The sequence below is a fragment of the Podarcis pityusensis genome (assembly GCF_964106645.2).
Source record: "Podarcis pityusensis genome assembly, chromosome: 5".
NCBI classification, from domain to species: domain Eukaryota; kingdom Metazoa; phylum Chordata; class Lepidosauria; order Squamata; family Lacertidae; genus Podarcis; species Podarcis pityusensis.
In genome coordinates, this window is record NC_138032.1 from 3,641,502 (window position 1) to 3,666,586 (window position 25,085).

Sequence of the window (25,085 nt, forward strand, 5' to 3'; positions counted from 1 at the left end):
GCCAAAGCAACCGAGAGAGGTTGTCTGCGTGTGTCAACAACACTCGCTCGGGCCTCCTGGCGTGTAAGATCAGCAGCGGCGGCAGCTGGCCAGCCCAGCAAAACAGCCCAGCCAGAGTGTGCATACTGCAATTTCTGGAATTCGTTCCTCTCTCTGCTGGAGAGCAGATGTGGGATCCCCATGGCAGGACAAGGAGATAAAGGGCCGCAAGGGAAGATAGAGGCTTTGGTGGGTAAGTGAAATGCCGGTGGGGAGATTTGGGGGGGGGGGCTCTGAATAATCCACCCCCTGTTGTGTAGAGTTCCTTGTCTTGTGTGTTCAGGCAACAGGCAATCGCTCACTATACTCTGATCTGAAGGTTGCGTCGGTCAGATCTGACTGACCTAAGCCATATCTAGAGCGTGTTGAGGAAGGAAGTGGGTTCCTGTGGGGTGCTTTTAAATGATATTTTATGAAATGTTGGCTCCACGGTTTGCAACACGAGCGCAAAAACTGCAGACCTTGTAATCCACTTGTAAAAGGAGGGTTTGGAAAACTCTCCAAATTTCCGTGGATTATAGCAGTACGGGAGAACATCTCATGCTAACGAATAATCTGCAAGGGGGATGAAAAGGCCCTGTATCTCCTCCTAACATCCCCCCATACAAACTGCTTCTCTTCTCTCATAAACAGTTCTGTCTTGGAACGGATAATTGTACTGCTTTGTAGAGGCAGGTTTGTGGTGTCCACAGAGGGTGTTGCATGGGTAGCAGAAAGCAGACTGGGGGGTAAGTCATAGAAACATCTGAGGTGGGCACCAGGTTGGGGAAGGGGCACCAGGGTGGGCTTCTTCTGAGCAGGCTGGTAGATGAAGGTGCTTGTTTCAGACCTGTCAAGAGGTTGGCTTTTGGCATGAGCTTCCGTTTGAAACTGGAATGAGAAAAAAGTTGTTGGTCCTCATTATACACAATTTAACATCGGCAACATGTGGCTGCTCTGCTAAGAGAATTTGGCTGTCTCTGGTACAGGTTTCCTTTTCTTTACGGATCTTAGATTTGGGGTGCCCCAGTCCCAAGTACCCTGCCTGTGTGGCATAAAATGCTGTGATTCCCCTGTTGCATTGGACTGGATAACCATTTGGGTGTCTTCCAAATCTGCAATTCTATGATTCTATGAAATGCTTGCATATTTCCCCCTGAACAGCATGTGGCTATACCGGTAGCTCCTTGCTCTGTAGCGAAGGAGGATTCCTGGGTACTGATAGCTCCGGAGCACTCAAGCAAGCGAGCCAAACCACAGGACCAAACTAGGTGTGATTGCTCTCCACCTGCTTTCCCTGTTTTCCTCCCCCAGCCAGGGCAGTTTGCCTCCTTCTCCCCAGGCTCCCTTTCCTGTATGAAAACCAGAGACTTCTCTCCCTACTTCACGCGTGAACAGGGATGGCGTTTGAAGAAGCAATGGTGGGCTGCCTTGTCCTGTGTTTCACTGGGCAAATTGGATCGAGAGGCCCGTTTCAACTCTTGCAATTTGGAGGCGATCTCAAGATTTCATAGAATTGAAGAGTTGGAAGGGACCCCGAGGGTCATCTAGTCCAACCCCCTGAAATGCAGGAATCTCAACTAAAGCACCCCAGTCTTTGTCTCTCTTTTATTTTTTCGAGAGGGAGAGAGAGTTGCCTGAACTGTATTTGCACAAAACCCCTGTCAACTGGCAATCGATAAAGGGCAGTAGGCCTCTTGTTCCTGCGGATTTTGGACTTTGGCATAAGCTTCAGGTTGAAATTAAAAAGGGAGAAAAGTCAATGAAGTAATGAGGTTAGTCCTCATTGTTTTGTGCAATTAAAATAACAACAAGAGCAGGTGGCTGCTTCGCTAAGAGTCGAGAATTTTGTTGTCCCTGGTACAGATTTTATTTTGGTTTTCTTTAAGCGTCTTAGATTTGGGGTGTCCCAGTTCCAGGCCCAGTCACCCTGCTCTTGTGACTTCCAATGTTGCCTGTCAGGGTCCTGCCTTTGGGGAGGTAAGTTCTGTGATGGCTCTTGCAGTGAGCGAAGGGGGGAGCTGGCGTGAGCTCTTCAGAGCTGCTATGCCCTTGTAAATGGCTTGGCAGTCACGCTGCCTTCCTGAGAGTTCAGTTGTGGGTTGGATTAAATTCCTGCATTTAGCTCCCAGGTTGACCCAGCTGCCTGGCCTCTTGAGCTGCCTTGTGCCCTTGGCGGGAAGGGGAGAGGGAGGATTAGGACCTGTAGCTTGGGGAATAGATTCATAGAACTTGGGAGGGACCCCGAGGGATATCTAGACCAACCCGCTGTAATGCAGGAATCACAGCTGAAGAATCCCTGGCAGACTGCCACCCAGCCTCTGCTTAAACCCCCCCGAGGAAGGACAGGCCACCACCTCTCGCGGGAGTCTGTTCCACTGCCAAGCAGCTCTTACGGTCAGAAAGTTTTGAAGTAGTGCATGCACACGAAAGCTCATACCAATAACAAACTTAGTTGGTCTCTAAGGTGACCCATGTTTGTGGCGCTGTGGGTTAAACCACAGAGCCTAGGGCTTGCCGATCAGAAGGTCGGTGGTTCGAATCCCCATGACGGGGTGAGCTCCTGTTGCTCGGTCCCTGCTCCTGCCAACCTAGCAGTTCGAAAGCACGTCCAAGTGCAAGTAGATAAATAGGTACCACTCCGACGGGAAGGTAAATGGCATTTCCATGTGCTGCTCTGGTTCGCCAGAAGCGGCTTAGTCCTGCTGGCCACAGAACCTGGAAGATGTACGCTGGCTCCCTCGGCCAATAAAGTGAGATGAGCGCCGCAACCCCAGAGTCATCTGCGACTGGACCTAATGGTCAGGGGTCCCTTTACCTTTAAGGTGCTACTGGAAGGAATTTTTTTATTTTGTCAGACAGTTCTTCCTGATGTTTAGTCTGTATCTCCTTTCTTGCAACTTGAAGCCATTGGTTCAAATCCTACCCTCCAGAGCAGGAGAAAACAAGCTTCTTCCCTCCTCCATGTGACAGCCCTCAAGATATTTGAAGATGTCTATCGTATCTCCTCTCAGTCTCCTCTTTTCCAGGCTAAACATACCCAGCTCCTTCAACCACTCCTCATAAGGCTTGGTTTCCAGACCCTTGACCATCTTGGTTGCCCTCCTCTGCACCCCTTCCAGCTTGTCAACAACCTTCTTAAATTGTGGTGGCCAGAACTGGACATGTTACTCCAGGTGTGGTCTGATCAAGGCAGGATAGAGCAGTACTATCACTTCCCTTGATCTGGACACTAGTCTTCTGTGCATGCAGCCTAGAACAGCATTAGCCTTTTTGCTGCTGCATCACACTGTTGACTCATGTTAAGCTTGTCGTCCACCAAGACCCCTAGATCTTTCCACACATTCTTCTGTCTCCCATCCTATACAGTCATACCTTGGTTCCAGTTACAGATAGGTAGCCGTGTTGGTCTGCCATAGTCAAAATAAAAAAATCCTTCCAGTAGCACCTTTAAGACCAACTAAGTTAGTTCTTGGTATGAGCTTTCGTGTGCAAGCACACTGTGTATCTGAAGAAGTGTGCTTGCACACGAAAGCTCATACCAAGAACTAACTTAGTTGGTCTTAAAGGTGCTACTGGAAGGATTTTTTTATTTAGTCATACCTTGGGTTACAGACACTTCGGGTTGCGCGATTTTGGGTTGAGCATCATGCCAAACCCGGAAGTACCAGAATGGGTTACTTCTGGGTTTCGGCAGTTGTGCATGCGCAGAAGCACTAAATCGCGCTTTGTGCATGCACAGAAGCACCGAATAGCAACCCGCACGTGCGCAGATGCGGCGCTGTGGGTTGCGGACGTGCTTCCTGCATGGATCACGTTCACAACCCGAGTGTCCACTGTATTTGTGCACCTGGTTCTTCCTGCCTAAGTGCAGAACCTGCCACGTGTCTCTATTTAAATCCATTTTGTTACATGTGGCCCAATTCTGCAATCTATTAAGGTCATCCGGATCCTATTTTCTCAGGTATTAATTAGCCAGCCCTCCCAGTTTGGTGTCATCTGCAAGTCTGATGGGCTTCCCCTAAATTCCTTCAGTTATATAACAATGTCGAACAACACCCCGCAGCACCCCACTTGTCACTTTCTCCCCAGGATGATGAAGACCCCTTGCTGAGCACTCTTTCAGATTGTCAAACAGCTACAAATCCTCCTAACAGAAACATTGCCTAGCCTGAATTTTACCAGCCTCCCCACAAGAATATCATGGGGGGGGGGGGGCTTTGTCACATGGCTTGGTTTCCAGAAAGGTTTGCTGGTTTGTGCTGGAATCCCACCCGTGAAATAGTGTGGGAATGTTCAGGGATGCAGGAGAGGATATATTGTCTGATTATAGCCTTTCCAACTTGTGTAAACAAGTTCACAATTTAGCAGAGTAACCTTCCCCCTTTTAAACTCGCAGCGGATGCCTTTGCGCAGGCTCGCTAAAGCCTCTATAATAACTGTTTTGGTATTTCCCCCTTATTCCCTCATAAAAGATAGGACACGACACAGTCTTCTATAAAAGTATAAAAAGGTTTACTCACACATCATTCTGTTCACAATCGGATCCCAGAAGGCAGACTTAGCTTAGAAAAGTAACATACACCTGGAAACTAACTCATAAGGAGACAGTCCCTTTCTCCTCTCTTGGCTGGAGGCCAGGAGAGCATCTTTGGCTAAACAGATGTTGCTTCTTCGATGCATGTAGTCAAAGAGAGAGAGATGGCTGCTCTGCCCTGTGCTTTTGTCGTTACCTGCACAGGTGAGGCCACGCCCACCTCTAGTCACATACAGAGGAAGTCTGTCCCAGCCCAGAAACAGGAAGTTTACCTGCTGGCTGGACAAACATTCCTCTCCATGTGTAAACATGTTCACTCTAGGAATGTTGTACTTGACTGCTCTTGTGTTTCACATCCCACAGTGAGAAGCCTGGAAGCGGCTCTCCTTCCTTGGAGGTTTTAAAGCAAAGCTCAGATGGCCACCTGCCATGAGCTGAGATTCCTTGCATTGCAGGGGGTTGGGCTGGATGACCTTTGGGGGTCCCTTCACAGCCTACAACTCTATGATTCTAAGCTTGCTTTTCTTCCCCCCACAGCAATGTGCTTTGGCCTCGCACAAGCCCACATCCCACCCAACGTGGCGCCACTGGAACATGTTGTGTGGGGAGGGGGACACATGGTTCCTGTTGATCAGAGCCCTTCTGTTCTCCTGGGTCTCCAGATGTTGTGCAGATCGTGCCCCAAAGCATTTCCTCTCCATTCTCTTTTCTTTTCCTCCCTTTGTTTCCCCTTCTGGGCCACATCCAGGCTGGCGGTCGGAGGCGGCTGTGCCTGAGAAAGTGCTGAGCGACTTTGCTGAGTCTCCCTAATCTGACCCAGGAGAGGCAGATTGCTGGCAGGGGAGCTTCTCATTTCGGGGGTCCAGAAATGGCACAAACTGGGAGGTTTTTTGGGTGCCGTTCTGCCAATGAAAAGTGCAATGCAGGAGGAGCTGTCAGGACAGAGGATCACAACTATGCCCTGCAAAACCAGAACTTGCCCATTGGCGTTCGACAAAAGATTGTCATCTGTGATCTGTGCCATTTGCTGCCCTCGGCATAATTCCCGAAGGCCTTGCAAGAATGTAAGAAGTGCCTTTTGGATCAGGCCATTGGCCCACCAAATAGGGCTAGGAATGACAATAATAATAATAATGATGTTGTAGAATTTGTACCCTGCCCTTCCTGCCAAAGGAGCCCAGGGCAGCAAGAATGGAAAGGCTCTTTTCCAACGACGCTAGAGAGCCATGGCTCATTGGAGGAGACCAACCAGATGTTGCCCTCCAGATGTAGATGGGCATCAGCCAGGCTGGCCAATGGTGAAGGGCGATGGGAGCTGCAGCTGAACAACTTCTTGCGGGGCACCAGGTTGGGAAGGCTGGTGCAGATGATCTTGGGACAGGGGTTTGAGCTGCGCTCTGTTTTGTGACTCCTAACACATTATCTTGAAATTAATGTTATTATTTATTCAATTTATATACCACTCTTTATCCAAAGATCCCAGGGCTTTGTACAACATTACGAGCATACAGTGGTACCTCGGGTTACATACGCTTCAGGTTACAGACTCTGCTAACCCAGAAATAGTACCTCGGGTTAAGAACTTTGCTTCAGGATGAGAACAGAAATCACGCGGCATGGCAGCAGCAGGAGGCCGCATTAGCTAAAGTGGTGCTTCAGGTTAAGAACAGTTTCAGGTTAAGAACAGACCTCTGGAACGAATTAAATACTTAACCCGAGGTACCACTGTATTACAGAGCATCGATAATAAAAATGTAATAAAAAGCATAGTAGCGGACAGAATAATAAAAGAATCATAATTCTTTAACAGCTTTAACAGCCATAGATTATTCAGTAGCCAAAGGCCTGTGTAAAGAGGAATGTTTTTGCCTGGCGCCTAAAGTCATGTAATGATGGTACCAGGCGAGCTTCTCTGGGGAGAGCATTCCACAGTCATGGAGCCACCACTGAAAAGGCCCCGTTCTCTGAAACTCTCTGGGATGGGGGTCATTGAGAAGGGCCCCAGATAACAAGCGCAGGGTCTGAGTCGGTTCATATGGGGAGGGGCAGTCTTAAGGTATAGTATTGAGATCCTGAGCCGTGTTGCATTTTATTCCCTATAATGTTGTGAGCCACTCATTGTTCAGCTGTGGAAAGGGGCACAACCAAGAATTCGTGATGGCACTCTTCTGTGCCATGGCTGCTGTCCTCCCTGACCCATTGGCCGGGTTGGCTACTGGGGCTGATGGGTTTGGCAGCCCCAACATCTAGAGGGCACCCCCAGGCCTGGAAGGCTGAGCCCCTGCCAGAAAGCTGGCATCCGAGCCTTATCTTCGGCTGAGCCCATTCTGTCCAGACTTTGGGCAGGGCCCCTGCCTGGCCCGGATCCCTCGAAAAGAAACAATCAGTGAGGGAGGAAAAGGCCCTGACGATAACGGCATTTGGTTGTTCTGTTCTGTTCTGCTAATCGCTCTCTCCCACTCTCTGCTGATAACCAAAGTTGCAGGAGGCAGTGATGGGGACTTAGGGTCATCTGGTACCTTGACTGTGCCGGGGGGAGGGGATTTGGGGAAGGGTCGTGGCTCACTGGTAGAAGGTCCCAGGTTCAAATCAGGGTTAGAAATCAGGCTGGTGCGTTTTGCGACTGGCACAGATCCAGTCGAGGCCACATGGAAATCTCTGGGTGCTGGGCTGGCGACTGGGGAAAGCAAAAAGAGACGGATCTGGAATATTTTCCTTGAAGCTTGAATTTGGATTGTTTTATTTGATGTTTTAATGGGTGCTAAAGGGTTCTGAATTTTTTCCCATCATATATAAAACTGATCCTGAATGGGGTAACTGTGCCCCTGAAGGACCAGGTGCGCAGTCTGGGAGTCATTCTGGACTCACAGCTGTCCATGGAGGTGCAGGTCAATTCTGTGTCCAGGGCAGCCAGTCTACCAGCTCCATCTGGTATGCAGGTTGAGACCCTACCTGCCCACAGACTGTCTCGCCAGAGTGGTGCATGCTCTGGTTATCTCCCGCTTGGACTACTGCAACGCGCTCTACGTGGGGATACCTTTGAAGGTGACCCGGAAACTGCAATTAATCCAGAATGCGGCAGCTAGACTGGTGACTGGGAGTAGCCACCGGGACCACATAACACTGGTCTTGAAAGATCTTCATGGGCTCCCAGTACGTTTCCGAGCACAATTCAAAGTGTTGGTGCTGACCTTGAAAGCCCTAAACGGCCTCGGTCCTGTATACCTTAAGGAGCGTCTCCACCCCCATCGTTCAGCCCAGACACTGAGGTGCTCTTCCGAGGGCCTTCTGGCGGTTCCCTCGCTGCGAGAAGCGAGGTTACAGGGAACCAGGCAGAGGGCCTTCTTGGTAGTGGCACCCACCCTGTGGAACGCCCTCCCATCAGATGTCAAAGAGATAAACAACTACCTGACATCATTCAGAAGACGTCTTAAGGCAGCCAAAGTGAGAGCATTTGGGTCAAAATTAAGGGAGAAAAGAATAACAGTGACCTCATTGTGGGAGTTTACTATAGATCCCCAAGCCAAACGGAGGACATAGATGATGCCTTCCTGGAACAGATGGCCAAGCATGCAAAAGGAAGGGAGATAGTAGTAATGGGGGACTTCAATTACCCGGATATTTGTTGGATGTCAAACTCAGCCAAGAGCATAAGGTCAAACAGATTCCGCAATGGCCTTGCAGACAACTACATTGTCCAGAAAGTGGGAGATGCAACAAGAGGAACAGCCATTTTAGATCTGGTCCTAACCAATGTTGATGACCTGGTTAGTGGGGTAGAAGTGGAAGGATCATTAGGCGCGAGTGATCATGCTCTTCTGAAGTTTACTATACAGCAGAAAGGAGCAGCCAAGCATACTAGGACTCAATTTCTTGACTTTAAGAAAGCCGACTTCATAAAACTTAGGGAAGTGCTGGGTGAGATCCCATGGACAGTAATACTAAAAGGAAAGGGAGTTCATGATGGCTGGGAGTTTGTTAAGAGGGAGATAGTAAAAGCACAACGTCAGGCAATACCAATGAGACGGAAACATGGAAGGTGCCTAAAGAAGCCAGGGTGGGTATCTAAAGAACTTTTAACTGAGTTAAGATCAAAAAAGGATGTGTACAAAAAATGGAAAAGGGGGGAAACCACCAAAGAGGAATTCAAACAAATAGCCAGCACGTGTAGACACAAAGTCAGAAAAGCTAAAGCACAGAATGAACTCAGGCTTGCTAGAGAGGTTAAAAGCAACAAAAAAGGCTTTTATGGGTATGTTCGTAGCAAAAGGAAGAACAAAGAAACAGTGGGGTCACTCAGAGGAGAAGATGGTGAAATGCAAACAGGGGACACAGAAAGAGCTGAACTCCTCAATGCCTTCTTTGCCTCAGTCTTCTCCGATAAAGAAAACAATGCCCGACCTGAAGAATTTGGAGCAAATGATTCAGCAAAGGAAACACAGCCCAGAATAACTAAGGAGATAGTACAAGAATACTTGGCTAGTTTAGATGTATTCAAGTCTCCAGGGCCAGATGAACTGCATCCAAGAGTATTAAAAGAACTGGCAGATGTGATCTCAGAACCACTGGCAGTCATCTTTGAGAATTCCTGGAGAACAGGCGAAGTCCCGGCAGACTGGAGGAGGGCAAATGTTGTCCCTATTTTCAAAAAGGGGGAAAGAGAGGACCCAAATAATTACCGCCCAGTCAGTCTGACATCAATACCAGGGAAGATTCTGGAGCAGATCATTAAGCAAACAGTCTGTGAGCACCTAGAAAGGAATGCTGTGATCACCAATAGTCAGCATGGATTTCTGAAAAATAAGTCATGTCAGACTAACCTGATCTCGTTTTTTGACAGAATTACAAGCCTGTTAGATGAAGGGAACGCAGTGGATGTAGCCTACCTTGATTTCAGCAAGGCATTTGACAAGGTGCCCCATGATATTCTTGTAAAGAAGCTGGCAAAATGCGGTCTTGACTATGCTACCACTCAGTGGATTTGTAACTGGCTGACTGACCGAACCCAAAGGGTGCTCATCAATGGTTCCTCTTCATCCTGGAGAAGAGTGACTAGTGGGGTGCCACAGGGTTCTGTCTTGGGCCCGGTCTTATTCAACATCTTTATCAACGACTTGGATGATGGACTCAAGGGCATCCTGATCAAATTTGCAGATGACACCAAACTGGGAGGGGTGGCTAACACCCCAGAGGACAGGATCACACTTCAAAACGACCTTGACAGATTAGAGAACTGGGCCAAAACAAACAAGATGAATTTCAACAGGGAGAAATGTAAAGTATTGCACTTGGGCAAAAAAAATGAGAGGCACAAATACAAGATGGGGGACACCTGGCTTGAGAGCAGTACATGTGAAAAGGATATAGGAGTCTTGGTTGACCACAAACTTGACATGAGCCAACAGTGTGAAGCGGCAGCTAGAAAAGCCAATGCAATTCTGGGCTGCATCAATAGGAGTATAGCATCTAGATCAAGGGAAGTAATAGTGCCACTGTATTCTGCTCTGGTCAGACCTCACCTGGAGTACTGTGTCCAGTTCTGGGCACCACAGTTCAAGAAGGACACTGACAAACTGGAACGTGTCCAGAGGAGGGCAACCAAAATGGTCAAAGGCCTGGAAACGATGCCTTATGAGGAACGGCTAAGGGAGCTGGGCATGTTTAGCCTGGAGAAGAGGAGGTTAAGGGGTGATATGATAGCCATGTTCAAATATATAAAAGGATGTCACATAGAGGAGGGAGAAAGGTTGTTTTCTGCTGCTCCAGAGAAGCAGACACGGAGCAATGGATCCAAACTACAAGAAAGAAGATTCCACCTAAACATTAGGAAGAACTTCCTGACAGTAAGAGCTGTTTGACAGTGGAATTTGCTGCCAAGGAGTGTGGTGGAGTCTCCTTCTTTGGAGGTCTTTAAGCGGAGGCTTGACAACCATATGTCAGGAGTGCTCTGATGGTGTTTCCTGCTTGGCAGGGGGTTGGACTCGATGGCCCTTGTGGTCTCTTCCAACTCTATGATTCTATGATTCTATTCTATGATTCTATGAATAATATGATGGATTGAGGAAATGTAAATGTATGGGGGTTGGGGAGGAAATGGTGTTGGCTTTGGTACATCTCTATTGTAATGTAATATCTGAAAACCAATAAAGAAAAAGAAGAAGAAGAAGAAGAAGAAGAAGAAGAAGAAGAAGAAGAAGAAGAAGAAATAATAAATCACAAGAGCAACTCTCCCCTCCTGTGGTTTCCAGAAACCAGCATTCAGAAGCATTGATGCCTCCAACTGTGGACCAGAGCAGAGCCACCATGACTAACAGCCTTTGATAGCCCTCTCCTCTTCCTCTGTGAATTTGTCTTATCCTCTTTTAAAGCCATCTAGGTTGGTGGCCTCCTGTGGCAGGGAGTTCCATAGTTTAACTGTGTTCTGCATGAAGAAGTCCTTCCGTTCCTGTCCCGAATCTTCCAGCATCCAGCCTTATGAGATGTCCCAGAGTTGTAGAGTTAGGGGAAAGGGAGAAAAGGTTTTCTGTATCCGGGGTTGGCGAAGGCAGAGTGAGGGAGAAGAGCTGGAGGCAGCTGGGTGCACTCTTCCAACCTTGGATCAAATCTATGCTTCCAGGTGCCATAAGGAAGCTGCAGAGATAGCGCAGGATAGTGCGCACCCCGGAAATGATCTCTTTCAGCTTCTGCCTTCTGGAAGAAGTAAAGGTAAAGGGACCCCTGACCATTAGGTCCAGTCGTGGCCGACTCTGGGGTTGCGGCGCTCATCTCGCTTTACTGGCCGAGGGAGCCGGCGTACAGCTTCCGGGTCATGCGGCCAGCATGACTAAGCCACTTCTGGCGAACCAGAGCAGCACACGGAAATGCCATTTACCTTCCCGCTGGAGTGGTCCCTATTTATCTACTTGCACTTTGACGTGCTTTCGAACTGCTAGGTTGGCAGGAGCAGGGACCGAGCAACGGGAGCTCACCCCATTGCAGGGATTCAAACCGCCGACCTTCTGATCGGCAAGTCCTAGGCTCTGTGGTTTAACCCACAGTGCCACCCGCGTCCCATACGGTTATAAAGACTAGGACTAGCCGCCTGAGAAACAGTTTCTATCCAAATGTGATTTAGGTTTTAAACGCAGTATAAGGAGTCTCTATGGGAGTATATTGTATTTAAAAATGGGGTATCAGAGTTTTTAGGGGGCTAACCAGGTGGGGATAGCTGGGATAGCAGGCTTATTGGTTTTTGAACGTCTTGTGTAGATTTTTCAATTTCGTTGTTCTGTATGGGACAATGACAATAAAGATTATCGTATCGTATCGCCCTGGGAATAGCTGTTTTTGCTGGGTGTTGTTCGCAGCGGAGTGTTTTTCTGTGCTCAGCCCTCCCAAAATGTTCCCAAGCAGAGCTACTGGCCGGAGGAGGAAGGGGATGGAAGGGTATGGAGTGACAGGGCGTGGGAAATCTGCCCTCCTACAGGTCTGGGCTGCTCTACTCACGAGAAATCACACAGCAGCATCCCCCATTAGCAACAATAACTCTGTTGTTCTTCACAGGCCAAGGAAGCGCTGGCTTTTCCCTTTAGCTGTAGCCAAGTGCAGGGGGGGGGGCGGATCCTGACCTTGCCTGAGTGTTGGCTGGGGAAGACCGTCACTAGGCTGCGGCTGGGCATCTGTGTGACCAGGATCAGGCCACCCAAATGATTGAGCAGCTCCCCCACGAGGAACGCTTGCAGCATTTGGGACCTTGCAATGCAGTGAAATGGTTTTCAGCCAGCAAATGGGTATGACATGGCCCTTGCAGCAATGCAAGTTCCACAGACCAGAGTGTCTGAGTGGGCAGATATCCTAGAATCTTAGAATTGTGGTGTTGGAAGGGACCCTGAGGGTCATCTAGCCCAACCCCCCTACAATGCAGGAATCTCAACATGCAGGTCCCCCACCCAATTTGAAACCACACCAGACCCTGCTTAGCTTCAGTTGCAGGAATCACAACGAAAGCATCCCTGACAGATGGCCATTTGTCGTGGAAGGGGGAAACAGGGGCCAACTTATCTGTGTAGAAAATAGAAACCAAGACTGGGGGAGAATTATTGGGGAAGGAGAAAACTGAGGACTAGGATCTTTAAAGTGTCACAGAGCACGGCAGAGAGTCAGGCCTCCGATTCTCTAATTTTATTAAATATGAAACCCCATATTTTGCTGAAGCCTCTTCTTCTTCTGCCTCAAACACTTCCAGCTCCAGACAGAAAATCTCTAGTGACTGACGCCTGTCTTCTCCATCCTCTTGCAGTTTGGGTGTGACTCACCTCCATGGACCACCCTGTGATACCTGGGATCCTGGGATCCTCTGCCTGAGGGAGACCCTAACCGTCTGAAGCAGCTGGGTGCTTAGATGGCCCCCTCTCAGTAGATCTCCTGCTCCAGGTCGATCCTTTCTTGAGGGAGAAGAAGCAAGTCATAAGGGAAGGTGGAGAACCAAAGGACTGACTCTTCTCTTCCAGAGCCTCCTGGAGAGAAAGGAAACGCTGGGATTGGGAGGCAGAAGATGACCCAAATAACACAGCCTCAGGTAGGTAAACAATCATAGGCGAGTTTACTCAGAAGTAAGCCTTGCTGAGCTTCATGGGCTTCTAAGTAACTGCACATAGGATCGCAAGCTTAGGCTATCTAGCCTAGGACTGATCAGCGTTGACTTTCCAGGTTGTACAATAAAGACCAGCTGCGTTTAAGAAAAGTCCAGACATGGTTACAGTGGAAACTCATCTTCAGGACCTGATATCTTTTAATTTATTTTTTAAAAGCAGGTTCAGGTGATTGAGTGCCTGTTTGTTTAGCAGGGAGAAGGATTCTAGGCTAAATGTTTCCCTGGTGTGTTAGCTTTCTTTGGGGAGGGATTCCGCCACACACAACACTTGCTCTCAAGTTGCACAGCCCAGACACAGGATTTCCGCCTCGCTGAGAACCAGGAGCTTATTTCCTCCCTCCTGAGGTTTTAGCACGTCCTCTGAGTTAAGACCATCGAACCTGGAACTGCTAAGTAGCGTCTAGGTTTTTCTTAATAGAAAAATTCTTTCAATGGCTTTTTTGTGGACGGGATCGGATGATGCGGAGTTAAGACCTCTAAGGTTTTATTTATTTCTTGTTTTAACTTGCAAATAAGTACACAGGCCTGGGGATGCAGGTGGCGCTGTGGTCTAAACCACAGAGCCTAGGGCTTGCCAATCAGAAGGTCGGTGGTTCGAATCCCCGCGATGGGGTGAGCTCCCGTTGTTCAGTCCCTGCTCCTGCCAACCTAGCAGTTCAAAAGCCCATCAAAGTGCAAGTAGATAAATAGGTACCGTTCCAGCGGGAAGGTAAATGGCGTTTCCGTGTGCTGCTCTGGTTCGCCAGAAGCGGCTTAGTCATGCTGGCCACATGACCTGGAAAATGTATGCCAGCTCCCTTGGCCAATAAAGCGAGATGAGTCGTTCGCGACTGGACCTAATGGTCAGGGGTACCTTTACCTTTAAGTACATAGGCTGCTGCATATGTTTCTGTTTGTTTTTTTTTAAAATGATATTTATTCCAAGTTTAAAGTTACAAAAAAAGAGAAAGAAAAACCATACAAAATACAAAGAAAACTTTAACCATAACAAAGCGAAAAATAAAAAGATTAAAGTAAACAATAAAATAGAATAAAAAAGAAGACTTAACAAAAAATATAAAAATGCATTAAGTTAAAATAAAGCAAAAACAGATTAAACCTTTACATAGCCTTTTCCCTTTACTTATTTCCATGACCTCCTCTCACCTCCCAATTTTGTATTCTAGTTCAGATCGTATTTCCAGCAAATCCTTCTAACCTTATTTTCATTTACGTATTTTAAATTAAAATAATATAATTAAACCTCCTCTGTTTCGTTAATTTCATCAACTCATTTTTGCTTAATCCTTTATATCATATCTACCAAAACGACCTAATTTTCTTTTTCCAACCTCTTTCTAACAGTCTTTTATATTGCAGTATTTTTGAAGGTATATTTTGAATTTTTTCCAATCTTCTTCCATCGACCCTTCTCCCTGGTCTCGAATGCTGCATATGTTTCTGAGCATGGCATCTAACTGGGTGGTGAATTGCACAAGTGGCTTCCTGAGTGTGCAAGCTGTTTTCAGGAAACCTGTCATTGAGGTTGGCAGAAAACGAAAGTTTCAGCAGGCTTGTGTGTGGCTTGCTCAAGACTCATTTGATCTCTGTCCAGCAGGGGTGGCATTTGAAACCTGGCCTCCCCAACTCGTTGCTCCATCTCTTGGGAACTTAGGAATCATAGAACAGTAGAGTTGGAAGGGACCCCAGGGGTCATCTAGCCCAACCCCCCAAAATAAAGGTGGTGCCTTATCTGGTACTCAGTGGCTCAGCATTGCCTACATAAAGGGGGGAGACCTATTTTTGGTTTCGTGAGCCAGATGCTAATTAGGATCAGCATTATGGGCAGAATGCGACAGGTGGGCAGGACCCATATGGCAGTGACACACCCTCATGATGATGTCACATAATTGACAGGTGATTTGCCCCACCCACCTGTCCGAAATCCCTTGCACGTTGCGCTGCTCAAGGACATGGTTTCCCGTCATTTCCCAAAGCACCAAGCATGGAGCTAGCAAACTGTTTCTTTCTCCCCACCCTATGGGGAAGTGGGGACAAAGAAGGGGGCATTTTATGGGCATCGCTGCTGCGTGCAAGAGGGGCCCCTCGAAAAAGCAGGTTTCATCTCCCCATGTTATGCACATCAGCAGAGAGAGAATAATTCCTATAAAACCCAAGATGCGTGGCTTGAAAAGTCACTCTTTCTCCCTGCTCAGACTCAACAGCAGCAGGCACAGAGGATGGGGAGGGACAGGCTTACAGAGGGTGGGAGAAAAACCCTTTAGCTGGATCAGGCCAATGGCCTTATTACTCCAGCATCCTGTTTTCTCAGTGGCCAACCAGATGCCCCGCAGGGAAGCCCAAAAGCAGGATTTGAGCACAAAATCGCTGCTACAGTTTCCAGCAACTGGTATTCAAAACAATTACCAGGGGAATGTCCTGCACTCGCTGCTCACTCCAGCTTGCCACTAGTAAAGGGACCCCTGACCATTAGGTCCAGTCGTGGCCGACTCTGGGGTTGCAGCGCTCATCTCGCTTTACTGGCCAAGGGAGCCGGCGTATAGCTTCCGGGTCATGTGGCCAGCAGGACTAAGCTGCTTCTGGCAAACCAGAGCAGCCCTCCGGAGTGGTACCTATTTATCTACTTGCACTTGACGTGCTTTCGAACTGCTATGTTGGCAGAAGCTGGGACCGAGCAAGGGGAGCTCACCCCCGTCGCAGGGATTCGAACCACCGACCTTCTGATCGGCAAGCCCTAGGCTCTGTGGTTTAACCCACAGTGCCACCCATGCCCCTACCCGCTTGCCACTAGAGGGCACTATAGGAATACACATGTTCTTCATCTTTGGCGATCCATGGTAGCTGAGTAAGAATGTCTTCCATAAACACAGGTTTTAACAATGAGTCCATAAGTGACTGTGGAGGCCAGTTCTGGATCTACATGTCCTTCCACAGTGGGGACTTTGGTTTCTCGGCAGGAGTTGATCACGGTGTGGATTTGCCAAGCATGCCTTCCTCTTAGGACATTTCTCCCTTTCATCCTGAGTTCGAGTGTCTTCAAAGCCCATGACACCTTTGGTAAAGGCTGTTCCCCAACTGGAGCGCTCACAGGACAGTGCTTCTCAATTGTCAATGTTTATACTACATTTCTTTAGATTTGCTTTGAGAGAGTCTTTGAACCACTTTTGTTGACCACCAGCATTACGCTTTCGATCTTTAAGTTCGGAATAGAGTAGTTGCTTTGGAAGACGATCATCAGGCATCCGCACAACACGACCAACAAAGTTGATGTTGAAGAATCATTGCTTCAACGCTGGTGATATCTGCTTCTTCCAGTACACTGATATTAGTTCGCCTGTCTTCCCATGTGATGTGTAAAAATTTTCGGAGACACCATTGCTGGAATCTTTCGAGGAGTTGGAGATGGCATTTATAAGTGGTCCATGTTTCACAAGCATACAGTAAGTCTGGAAGTACAACAGCTTTGTAAACAAGCATTTTGGTTTCCCTGCCAATGTCCTGGTCCTCAAACACTCTGCACTTCAATCGGGAGAAAACTGCACTCACAGAGCTCAGGTGATGCTGGATTTCGGCATCAATTTCAGCCCTGGTGGAAAGATAACTGCCCAGGTAATAATAATAATAATAATAATAATAATAATTTTTATTTATACCCCACCCTCCCCAGCCAAGGCCGGGCTCAGAGCGGCTTACAAGCAATAATAAAAACAAGATGAATGATTACAACTTAAAAACAAAAATAAAATACAACATTAAAATAATGGAACATTAAAATATTAATATGTAGCCTCATCGCAGGAGGAGAAGGAAAAGAAAAAAGAAAGAGAGGGAGGGAATCAAATTGGCTCCAAGCCAAAGGCCAAGCGGAACAACTCTGTCTTACAGGCCCTGCGGAAAGAAATCAGATCCTGCAGGGCCCTGGTCTCATGAGGCAGAGCGTTCCACCAGGCCGGAGCCATTACTGAAAAGGCCCTGGCTCTGGTTGAAGCCAATCTAACTTCCTTAGGGCCCGGGACCACTAGGGTGTTGCTATTTATGGACCTTGAGGCTCTCCATGGGGCATACCGGGAGAGGCGGTCCCGTAGGTATAAGGGTCCTAGGCCGTGAAGGGCTTTAAAGGTCAAAAGCAGCACCTTAAATCTGACCCTGTACTCCACCGGGAGCCAGTGCAGTTTGAAAAGCACTGGGTGAATATGCTCCCATGGCAGGGACCCCGTGAGGAGCCTCGCTGCAGCATTCTGTACCCGCTGAAGTTTCTGGGACAGCTTCAAGGGCAGTCCTGCGTAGAGCGAATTACAGTAGTCAAGCCTGGAGATGACCATCGCATGGATCACTGTGGCCAGGTCGGGGCGGGAAAGGTAAGGGACCAACTGCTTGATGCGGCGAAGGTGGAAAAATGTCACCTTGGCTGTTGCTGTAACTTGCGCCTCCATGGAAAGGGAGGCGTCAAGGATTACACCCAAACTCTTAACGGAAGGCAATGGCACTAATTGGGCCCCCGCAAGAGAAGGGAGTTGGTCCCTCATCCCCATGCCATCCCGACCTAGCCATAGGACCTCTGTCTTCGAAGGATTTAGTTTCAATCGGCTCCCAGGAGAAGTCATCAATACTTTCCAACATTACACCACTGAGTTGGATTTGTGGCGCTGCAGAGGGGTTGTTTTGTGCTTGTTGGTGGAGCACTTTGGTTTTTGGGATGTTGAGCAATACTTTCGTAAGCTGCGAAGATATTTTGGAGGTCATCGTCTGAGAGTGCACACATTACATTGTCATCAGCATACTGAAGCTCTGTGACGGAAGTTACGGTAACCTTACTCTTTGCTTTCAGCCTGCTCATATTAAAGAGCTTTCCATCTGTTCGATATATGATTTCTACCTCTTTGACAAAGTGTAGGATCATGGCAATGAAGATAATAAATAGAGTTGGGGCGATAACACAACCTTGCTTAACATCTGATCCAACTGTGAATGGTTCGCTTTGAGAGCCATTGTTATCTGTGCTTGTTGCTGTCATATTATTGTGGAGGAGCAGAAGGATCTTCGCAAATTTATCTGGGCAGCCAATTTTCAGGAGGACAGGCCACAGGGCATTACGATTTACAGTGTCGAAGGCCTTAGCTAGGTCAATAAACACCATATACAGGGGTTGGTTTTGCTCTCTGCATTTTTCTTGAAGCTGTTGAGCAGTGAAAATCATATCCACTGACCCCACAGGAGGTCTAAAACCATTTTGGGATTCAGAAAGGGTGTCCTCAGATATAGTTAGGAGATGGTTTTCTAAGATCCTTGCATCTTAGCAAACCTTGCATCCTAGTCATCCTAAGACTAGGCATTTATATGGTGCTTTAGAGTGCTCAAACTGTCTTGCAGCAGGTAGGTAAAAGGTAAAGGTACCCCTGCCCGTACGGGCCAGTCGTGTCCGACTCTGGGGTTGTGCGCTCATCTCACTTAAGAGGCCGGGAGCCAGCGCTGTCCGGAGACACTTCCAGGTCACGTGGCGAGCGTGACGAAGCTGCTCTGGCGAGCCAGCACCAGCGCAGCACACGGAAACGCCGTTTATCTTCCCGCTATAAAGCGATACCTATTTATCTACTTGCACTTAGGGGTGCTTTCGAACTGCTAGGTGAGCAGGAGCTGGGACCGAAAGACGGGAGCTCACCCCGTCGCGGGGATTTGAACCGCCGACCATACGATCGGCAAGTCCTAGGCACGGAAGCTCACCCCGTCGCGGGGATTCGAACCGCCGACCATACGATCGGCAAGTCCTAGGCACTGAGGTTTTACCCACAGCGCCACCCGCAGCAGGTAGAGTGTCCATAAAAAGTGCCATATAAATGCTGGATGTTAGGATGGGTTTTTTAAAGTTCACTTTTAAGTGACTGCTTAGATCAGCGTTGGGCTGTTTAAATCTTGTGCAAGGGCCATAGCTCAATGGCAGAGCTTCAACTTTGCTTGCAGAAGAGTTCAATCCCTGGCGTCTCCAGGTAAGACTGGGAGAGTCCTGCCTGAAACCTGAAAGAGGCGCTGCCAGTCAGAGTGGACAATACTGACCTAGGTGTGCCAATGGTGTGATGCCATATAAGGCAGCTTCCTTCCTATCAGCATTTGCTGCTGTAATAAACAAAAATCTGCCCTTATTCCCTTATGGGGGACACAAGAGCCCTTACAGAGTCCTTTGTAGGTTCTCCATCGGTCGGAGGAAAGAACAGAGGCCAACCAGAGAATATTGAGAAGCAAAGCAGCTAGTAAGCCTGATCTTTATTGATCTGTTGCAACAGGGTCCTCACTCACCACACGCAGGAGGGAGGAGGAACCCAGAACAAAGGTGTGTCTGCCCTTATATAGACATTTTAAATTGCCTGCCCTGGAGTCCAAGACCACCTCCCAGAAACATCATACCTACATCACAGAAAGGGTGGTCTACAACAGAAATCTGAGTGTGTTGTTTACCTCCTGTCTGGCAGGTTACCTCTTAATGCTCACTTGATTGGAAACCCTGGAGAGCCTGGCCAGTCTTTTGTAATGACAAATACTTAGTTCCTGAGCCAGGTCACAGGCTCACCCTTTTCATACACAGACATACCCTTAAGACAGGATTTGTGAATGAAAAGACAATGGGGAGGCTTTTCCATTTTCCTTGACCTTGCAGAGAAAACATTTGGTCAGTTTGGGAGCCAAAATGGTGCCAGGACTGCTTTCCTGTGCTGCTTCAGACATGTGGTTTATATATTTATGTACGTGTTTGCTTGGTACATTTATGAACATTTATTATATATATAAGACCTTCAATTTTTTATTTCACTGCCAAGATATGAACCTGCCTTATACAAACAGTGAATCTTAACTGCATTTATGCCAGTGATGGGGAGCCTGGTACCCTCAGGTGAAGCTCAGCTACTCCTCGCCTCATCCCTGGCCAATGGCCATGCCGGCTGCGGATGATGGGAGTTGAAGTCCAACAGCGGAGTCTGCTGGGAGGGCCATAGGCCCCCCATATCTCCCTCTAGCCAAACTCTCTATCCCCTGGCAGCCCGTGTTGTCGGTTTTCTGGGGAAAGTTGACCTGGAATGTTTTCTGGGAGAACTTCCTATGCAAATTAGACCCATTTTTTGGATGCATTGAGTAAAGGAGGCCGAAAGCTACGAAACGGCCAAGCTTGCGTAATACCTGTTTGCAGCTGGCACCCGTTCACTGCAATTAACGGAAGAACTTACGAAATGGGAAATTTTCCACGGGAAAACAAAGCGCTGGAAAATTTCCTGCCCCACTTCTCAGCTGACAGAAACGCTGAGAGGCTTTGGACGTTAGATGCTGGGAAGATCTTCTGCGCTCAAAGCTGTCCTTCTGAGCACCCACAGGTGACCTGTTTATTCAGCATTCACCTTGATTTGCACACAACAAACGGATGCAGAGGTGAAACTATGTCTGATCTTTCTTGAGCGTTTGTTCTGATCCAAGCGTTGATCCTGATTTGCTTGTGCAGCGTTTACATGGGATCAGAGAACTGTAGAGTTGGAAAGGGACCCCCAGAGTCATCTAGTCTGACCCCCTGCCATGCAGGAATCACGGCTACGGAATCCCTGGTGGCCAAACAACTTCTGCTTGTAATCCTCTCAGGAAGGAGAGCCCAGAACCTCCCGAGAGAATCCGTTCCCCTGCTGAACAGTTCTGACTGTCAGAAAGTGCTTCCTGATGTTTCTGGCTCACACTTGAATCCCCCTTGAAAATACGGTCTGGGAGGCACGCTCTGTTCCTCTTACTCTCTCGTACAAACACACAAACGCACACCCACTTCAACCATTAAGCTACTGAGCCTCACCTTAAGGCAAGCGACAGGGCGATGTTGCTAGGCATTTCCTGGTTAGTAGCAGCGGTTGTTGTTTTTATTACGGTTCGGATGAGTGGCCTTCGATTTATGCCAGCTGCCTTCGGAAAAATAAGGGGGGCTGGATATCTTAAAAATGAGGAGGGGCTCTTCCCCACCCTCATGGCAGCTGTGAAAATGGGAAGAGGGTACCCACGATGTGATAAAGGGGAGGAGAAGTCGAGCTGCAATCTGAGAGCACGGCTCGGGGTTGCCCGACTCGAGGCAGAACAGGCTTCGGCTGTTTATCTGCCCAAATCCTCCCTCACTGCAGGGTTGGGGTGGCAGCGGCAGCGGAAGACGTTGGATTTGGCATAAGGGAGGGATTTGCAGTGGTGAGGGTAAATATAAGAGCCTAAGAACATTAGGAAAGACCCCATGGATCAGACCAAAGTCCCGCTCTGCAGCCACTAATGCCCCATAACTATTGGGATGGGGTTTGTGTGGAAAGACGTCTATCCATTGTGAGGTCATTACAGTAATACCTCGGGCTACAGATGCTTCAGGTTGTGTTTTTTGGGGTTACGGACCACCGAAACCCAGAAGTACCGGAACGGGTTACTTCTGGGTTTCGGCAGTCGCGCATGCACAGAAGCGCTAAATTGCGCTTTGCACATGTGCAGAAGCCCCCAGTTGCGACCTGCATGTGCGCAGACGCGCCGCTACAGGTTGCGGACGCTGCGGGTTGCAAACCTGCATCCCACATGGATCACGTTCGCAACCCGAGCGTCCACTGTACTTTCTTCAGTAGGGCCATTGAATATTATTATTATTATTATTATTATTATTATTATTATTATTATTATTATATCTATTTATAGATATAAATAGATATATCTATGTGCCTTTTCCCCACAGGCTGCTCACACAGACTAAAACACTATTTAAAGACAAAAAGGTAATAAAATAATTGGTAATAATAATAATAATAATAATAATTTTATAATTTATACCCCACCCATCTGTCCGGGTTGCCCAGCTAAAAAGTAATTAAACTACAATAGAATTGAAATGATATTTTTTTAAAAACCCACACCACTTTTGGAATATAGATAATAAAAGCAGCACAGCACTTCCTCATCAATAACATCTGCCAATAGTTCATCTCTCGTCCGTGACCCCTCCAAAGAATTTGAGGATCAGGTGAAGTCCTGGTGCAGGGTGGGCTTTGGGTGCCAGCAGCTGGCATTCCTGATGGCAGGAGGGTCTTCCTGGTGGATAATCTTCTTCATGGCTGAACCTGAGGGATGGGAGATACACTGGATTCACCTTGGAGCTCCTGCCAGACTCTCCGGAATTTATGGGAGCCTGGAGGCTGTGTGTTGCGCGATTCCCTTTTCTTCTTCAACTTCTTCCTCTGAGGCTGTCAGCGTGACTTTCCAAGGAAGCCAACCACCCGGACTGGTGCGTCTCCTTGGTGAATGGGAGCCGGTCACTGAAACTCTGACGCCACCGCTAATGAGTGAATGGTCACCTTCCTCTCTGCATGCCAGGATGGGTGAAGTCATGGTCATGTGACTGGCTGGCCAATTGGGAGAGAGGCAGCCTGGCTGGGAGAGAGGGAGGCAGAGAGAGAGAGACAGAGCAAAACTCCTGGCCAGATGTTGGCGATGGGCAACCAGCCACCTGAGCCTTAAGGCATCCCTCCGGAAGAGATGCAGGAGGTGAGTACCGACTCCAGGAGCCGCCCCTGATGTCCCTGCTCCCGGCCCTGGGGGATGTGGGAGGCTGGCAGCGGTGCCCGGGAGTTGCTGGAAGTGCGATTTCAAAGCAGCTGGGGCAGGGAACTTTTGTTTTTCAAGCTCTCCAGTGGGCCCCAGGCCGCTTGCGATGAGGTTGAAACCCCTAAGGCGACTAAATGCAAACCCTGAGACTTCACTGCCAGGGCCCAGAAGGCTGCAAAGCCAAATGCCTGCCTTCAGGGAGGGCAGGACTGAGAACAGTCCACTGGGACTTTTGTTCCTTAGTGGGAACTGGGTTGTCTTTTTCTAGGTCAATAAGATCTATATTGCATGTGTGTATTTGTTCATTAGCGCAGCGAGCAAAAGGGAGGCATCAAAGCAACGTTTCCTTTGTTTTTGCTACTCACTTGTTGTAATAACTAGGTGGTTTTAGTGACTGGCTGCATGCTTCGAGGGTCTGGAGCGGGCTTGTCTGAAGTGCAGTTTCAAAAAATCTCGCGTGTGTGTTTGTGTAACAGGAAACATGCGTTTTCAGTTTGAGTGAGTGGTACTTCTGTGGCAATGTGATATATCGCTTATTTGACCCAGTTGGCCTTTTCCTTCTTTCTGTGGAATGTTGCTGAAAACGGTCCCTTGGTGTGTAATGCATTCCTTACGCTTCAGCATCGGAAATTGCGTGCGCCCGGGGTTCCCTCATGGCACATGTGACTGACGGGTGTTTGTTTGCACTGAGAAGGGATGAGGATTAGCAGCTACAAACTTCTCAGCTTCTGTTTCAAAGGTTACTTGCTCCATAGACTTGCTGTGCGCATTTCAGGACTGTGTCTCCCCCTCCTCTCCCCCTGCCCCCCCCCCGGCCAAGTGTGTCATCATCATTATTAGTATCGTCATTATATTATTATTATTATTATTATTATTATTATTATTATTATTATTTATACCCCGCCCATCTGGCTGGGTTTCCCCAGCCACTCTGGGCAGCTACCAACAAAACACTAAAATACAATAACCTATTAAACATTAAAAGCTTCCCTTTAGATGTCTTCTAAAAGTTTGGTAGTTATTTTTCTCTTTGACATCTGGTGGGAGGGCGTTCCACAGGGCAGGTGCCACCACCAAGAAGGCCCTTTGCCTGGTTCCCTGTAACTTGGCTTCTCGCAGCGAGGGAACCACTAGAAGGCCCTCGGAGCTGGACCTCAGTGTCCGGGCAGAACGATGGGGGTGGAGACGCTCCTTCAGGTATACTGGACCGAGGCCGTTTAGGGCTTGAAAGGTCAGCACCAACGCTTTGAATTGTGCTCGGAAACGTACATTATTAAATGTATTACATGCCATTCACTGGCAGGTCAAAATACGGGAGCAATAGAACTGGCTTACCTTTCAGGACTGTTGTAAGAAATTAATGAAATTATGTCTCTGTGAACTTATTTAGTTTTATCTATGATGAAATGACCTTTCATCAACAAGGATTCCCTGGGCTGCTTTCAAAACGAGAAGTGAAACAGAATGGTTTTTTTAAAGAAATATATTCAAATGCAGCACTTTGAACACTTGAAATGTGTTCTGTAAATACTAAGTGTTACAACATGGTTCCTAGGTCAATTTGTCAATGAGAAAGCTGGGGAAGATCTGTAGCTCAGTGGAAGAGACGCCTTTTTGCGAGGAGAAAGTCCCAGGTTTAATCCCTGGGATCTCCAGGTCAGGCTAGGAATGTCCCCTAAGTCTGAAACCTTGGAGAGCCTCTGCCGGTCAGTGTAGACAATACTGAGCTACATGGAACAATGGTCTGGCCATAGCTGTCAACTTACAGATTTGAAAATAAGGGACCAGCAGCCAGAATAAGGGATTTTAGTCAACCAGTTAAAAGGGACCAGATAAGTAATTTTGGAGAGCAGCGCCGGGTTTTAGCCCTTTGCTTCCAGAGGTTGCTGCTCAAGACACCAGCCGATGAAACACTGCAGTTAAATAACTACAAGCAGCAACCACTTTTCGCGCAAAACAAAGTCCACGCTACGAAGATGCTGCTGCAGTTCTGTATCTTTTCTCTCGTGCTCCATCTGCAGCTCTCAATTCCATCAGGCGGGACGGGGGAATAGCGCCCAAAGTAAACCCGCAGATCAGACCATCTATGCTAGTCTACCACTACAAATCTATGGGAGAAGCGCTTGCAGTCCTTCCCTTGTAGCCCTTGGAACACCTGCCCGCGCCTCCGCCTCCTCCTCTTCCTCCTCTCTCTGAACTGCTTTCTCTGGTTGCCCTCGCTCTGCTCTCAAGGCTCCTCATCAATTCATAGACCATGCCAGGCTGCCCATCTCATCCGGGTCCTTCGGCGGCGCAGCCGCAGTACGGCCT

At 48.1% G+C, this 25,085-nt stretch overlaps 1 protein-coding gene across 3 annotated transcripts in view; it reads left to right on the forward strand.

Moving 5' to 3' along the window:
• The first annotated feature begins 6 nt into the window (after positions 1 to 6).
• TNK2 (tyrosine kinase non receptor 2) overlaps positions 7 to 25,085 on the forward strand; it is a 101,872-nt gene continuing 76,793 nt past the window's right edge. Inside the window, exons 1-2 of one of the 3 annotated variants that reach the window (XM_081007394.1) lie at positions 7 to 232; positions 12,834 to 13,112. In XM_081007394.1, coding sequence (XP_080863520.1) covers positions 13,089 to 13,112 — 24 coding nt within the window. In that variant the 5' untranslated portion in view covers positions 7 to 232; positions 12,834 to 13,088. Of the gene's footprint in view, positions 233 to 12,833; positions 13,113 to 22,577; positions 22,716 to 25,085 lie in introns of those variants that run through there. The other 2 variants (XM_081007395.1, XM_081007396.1) reach the window with 2 other exon arrangements.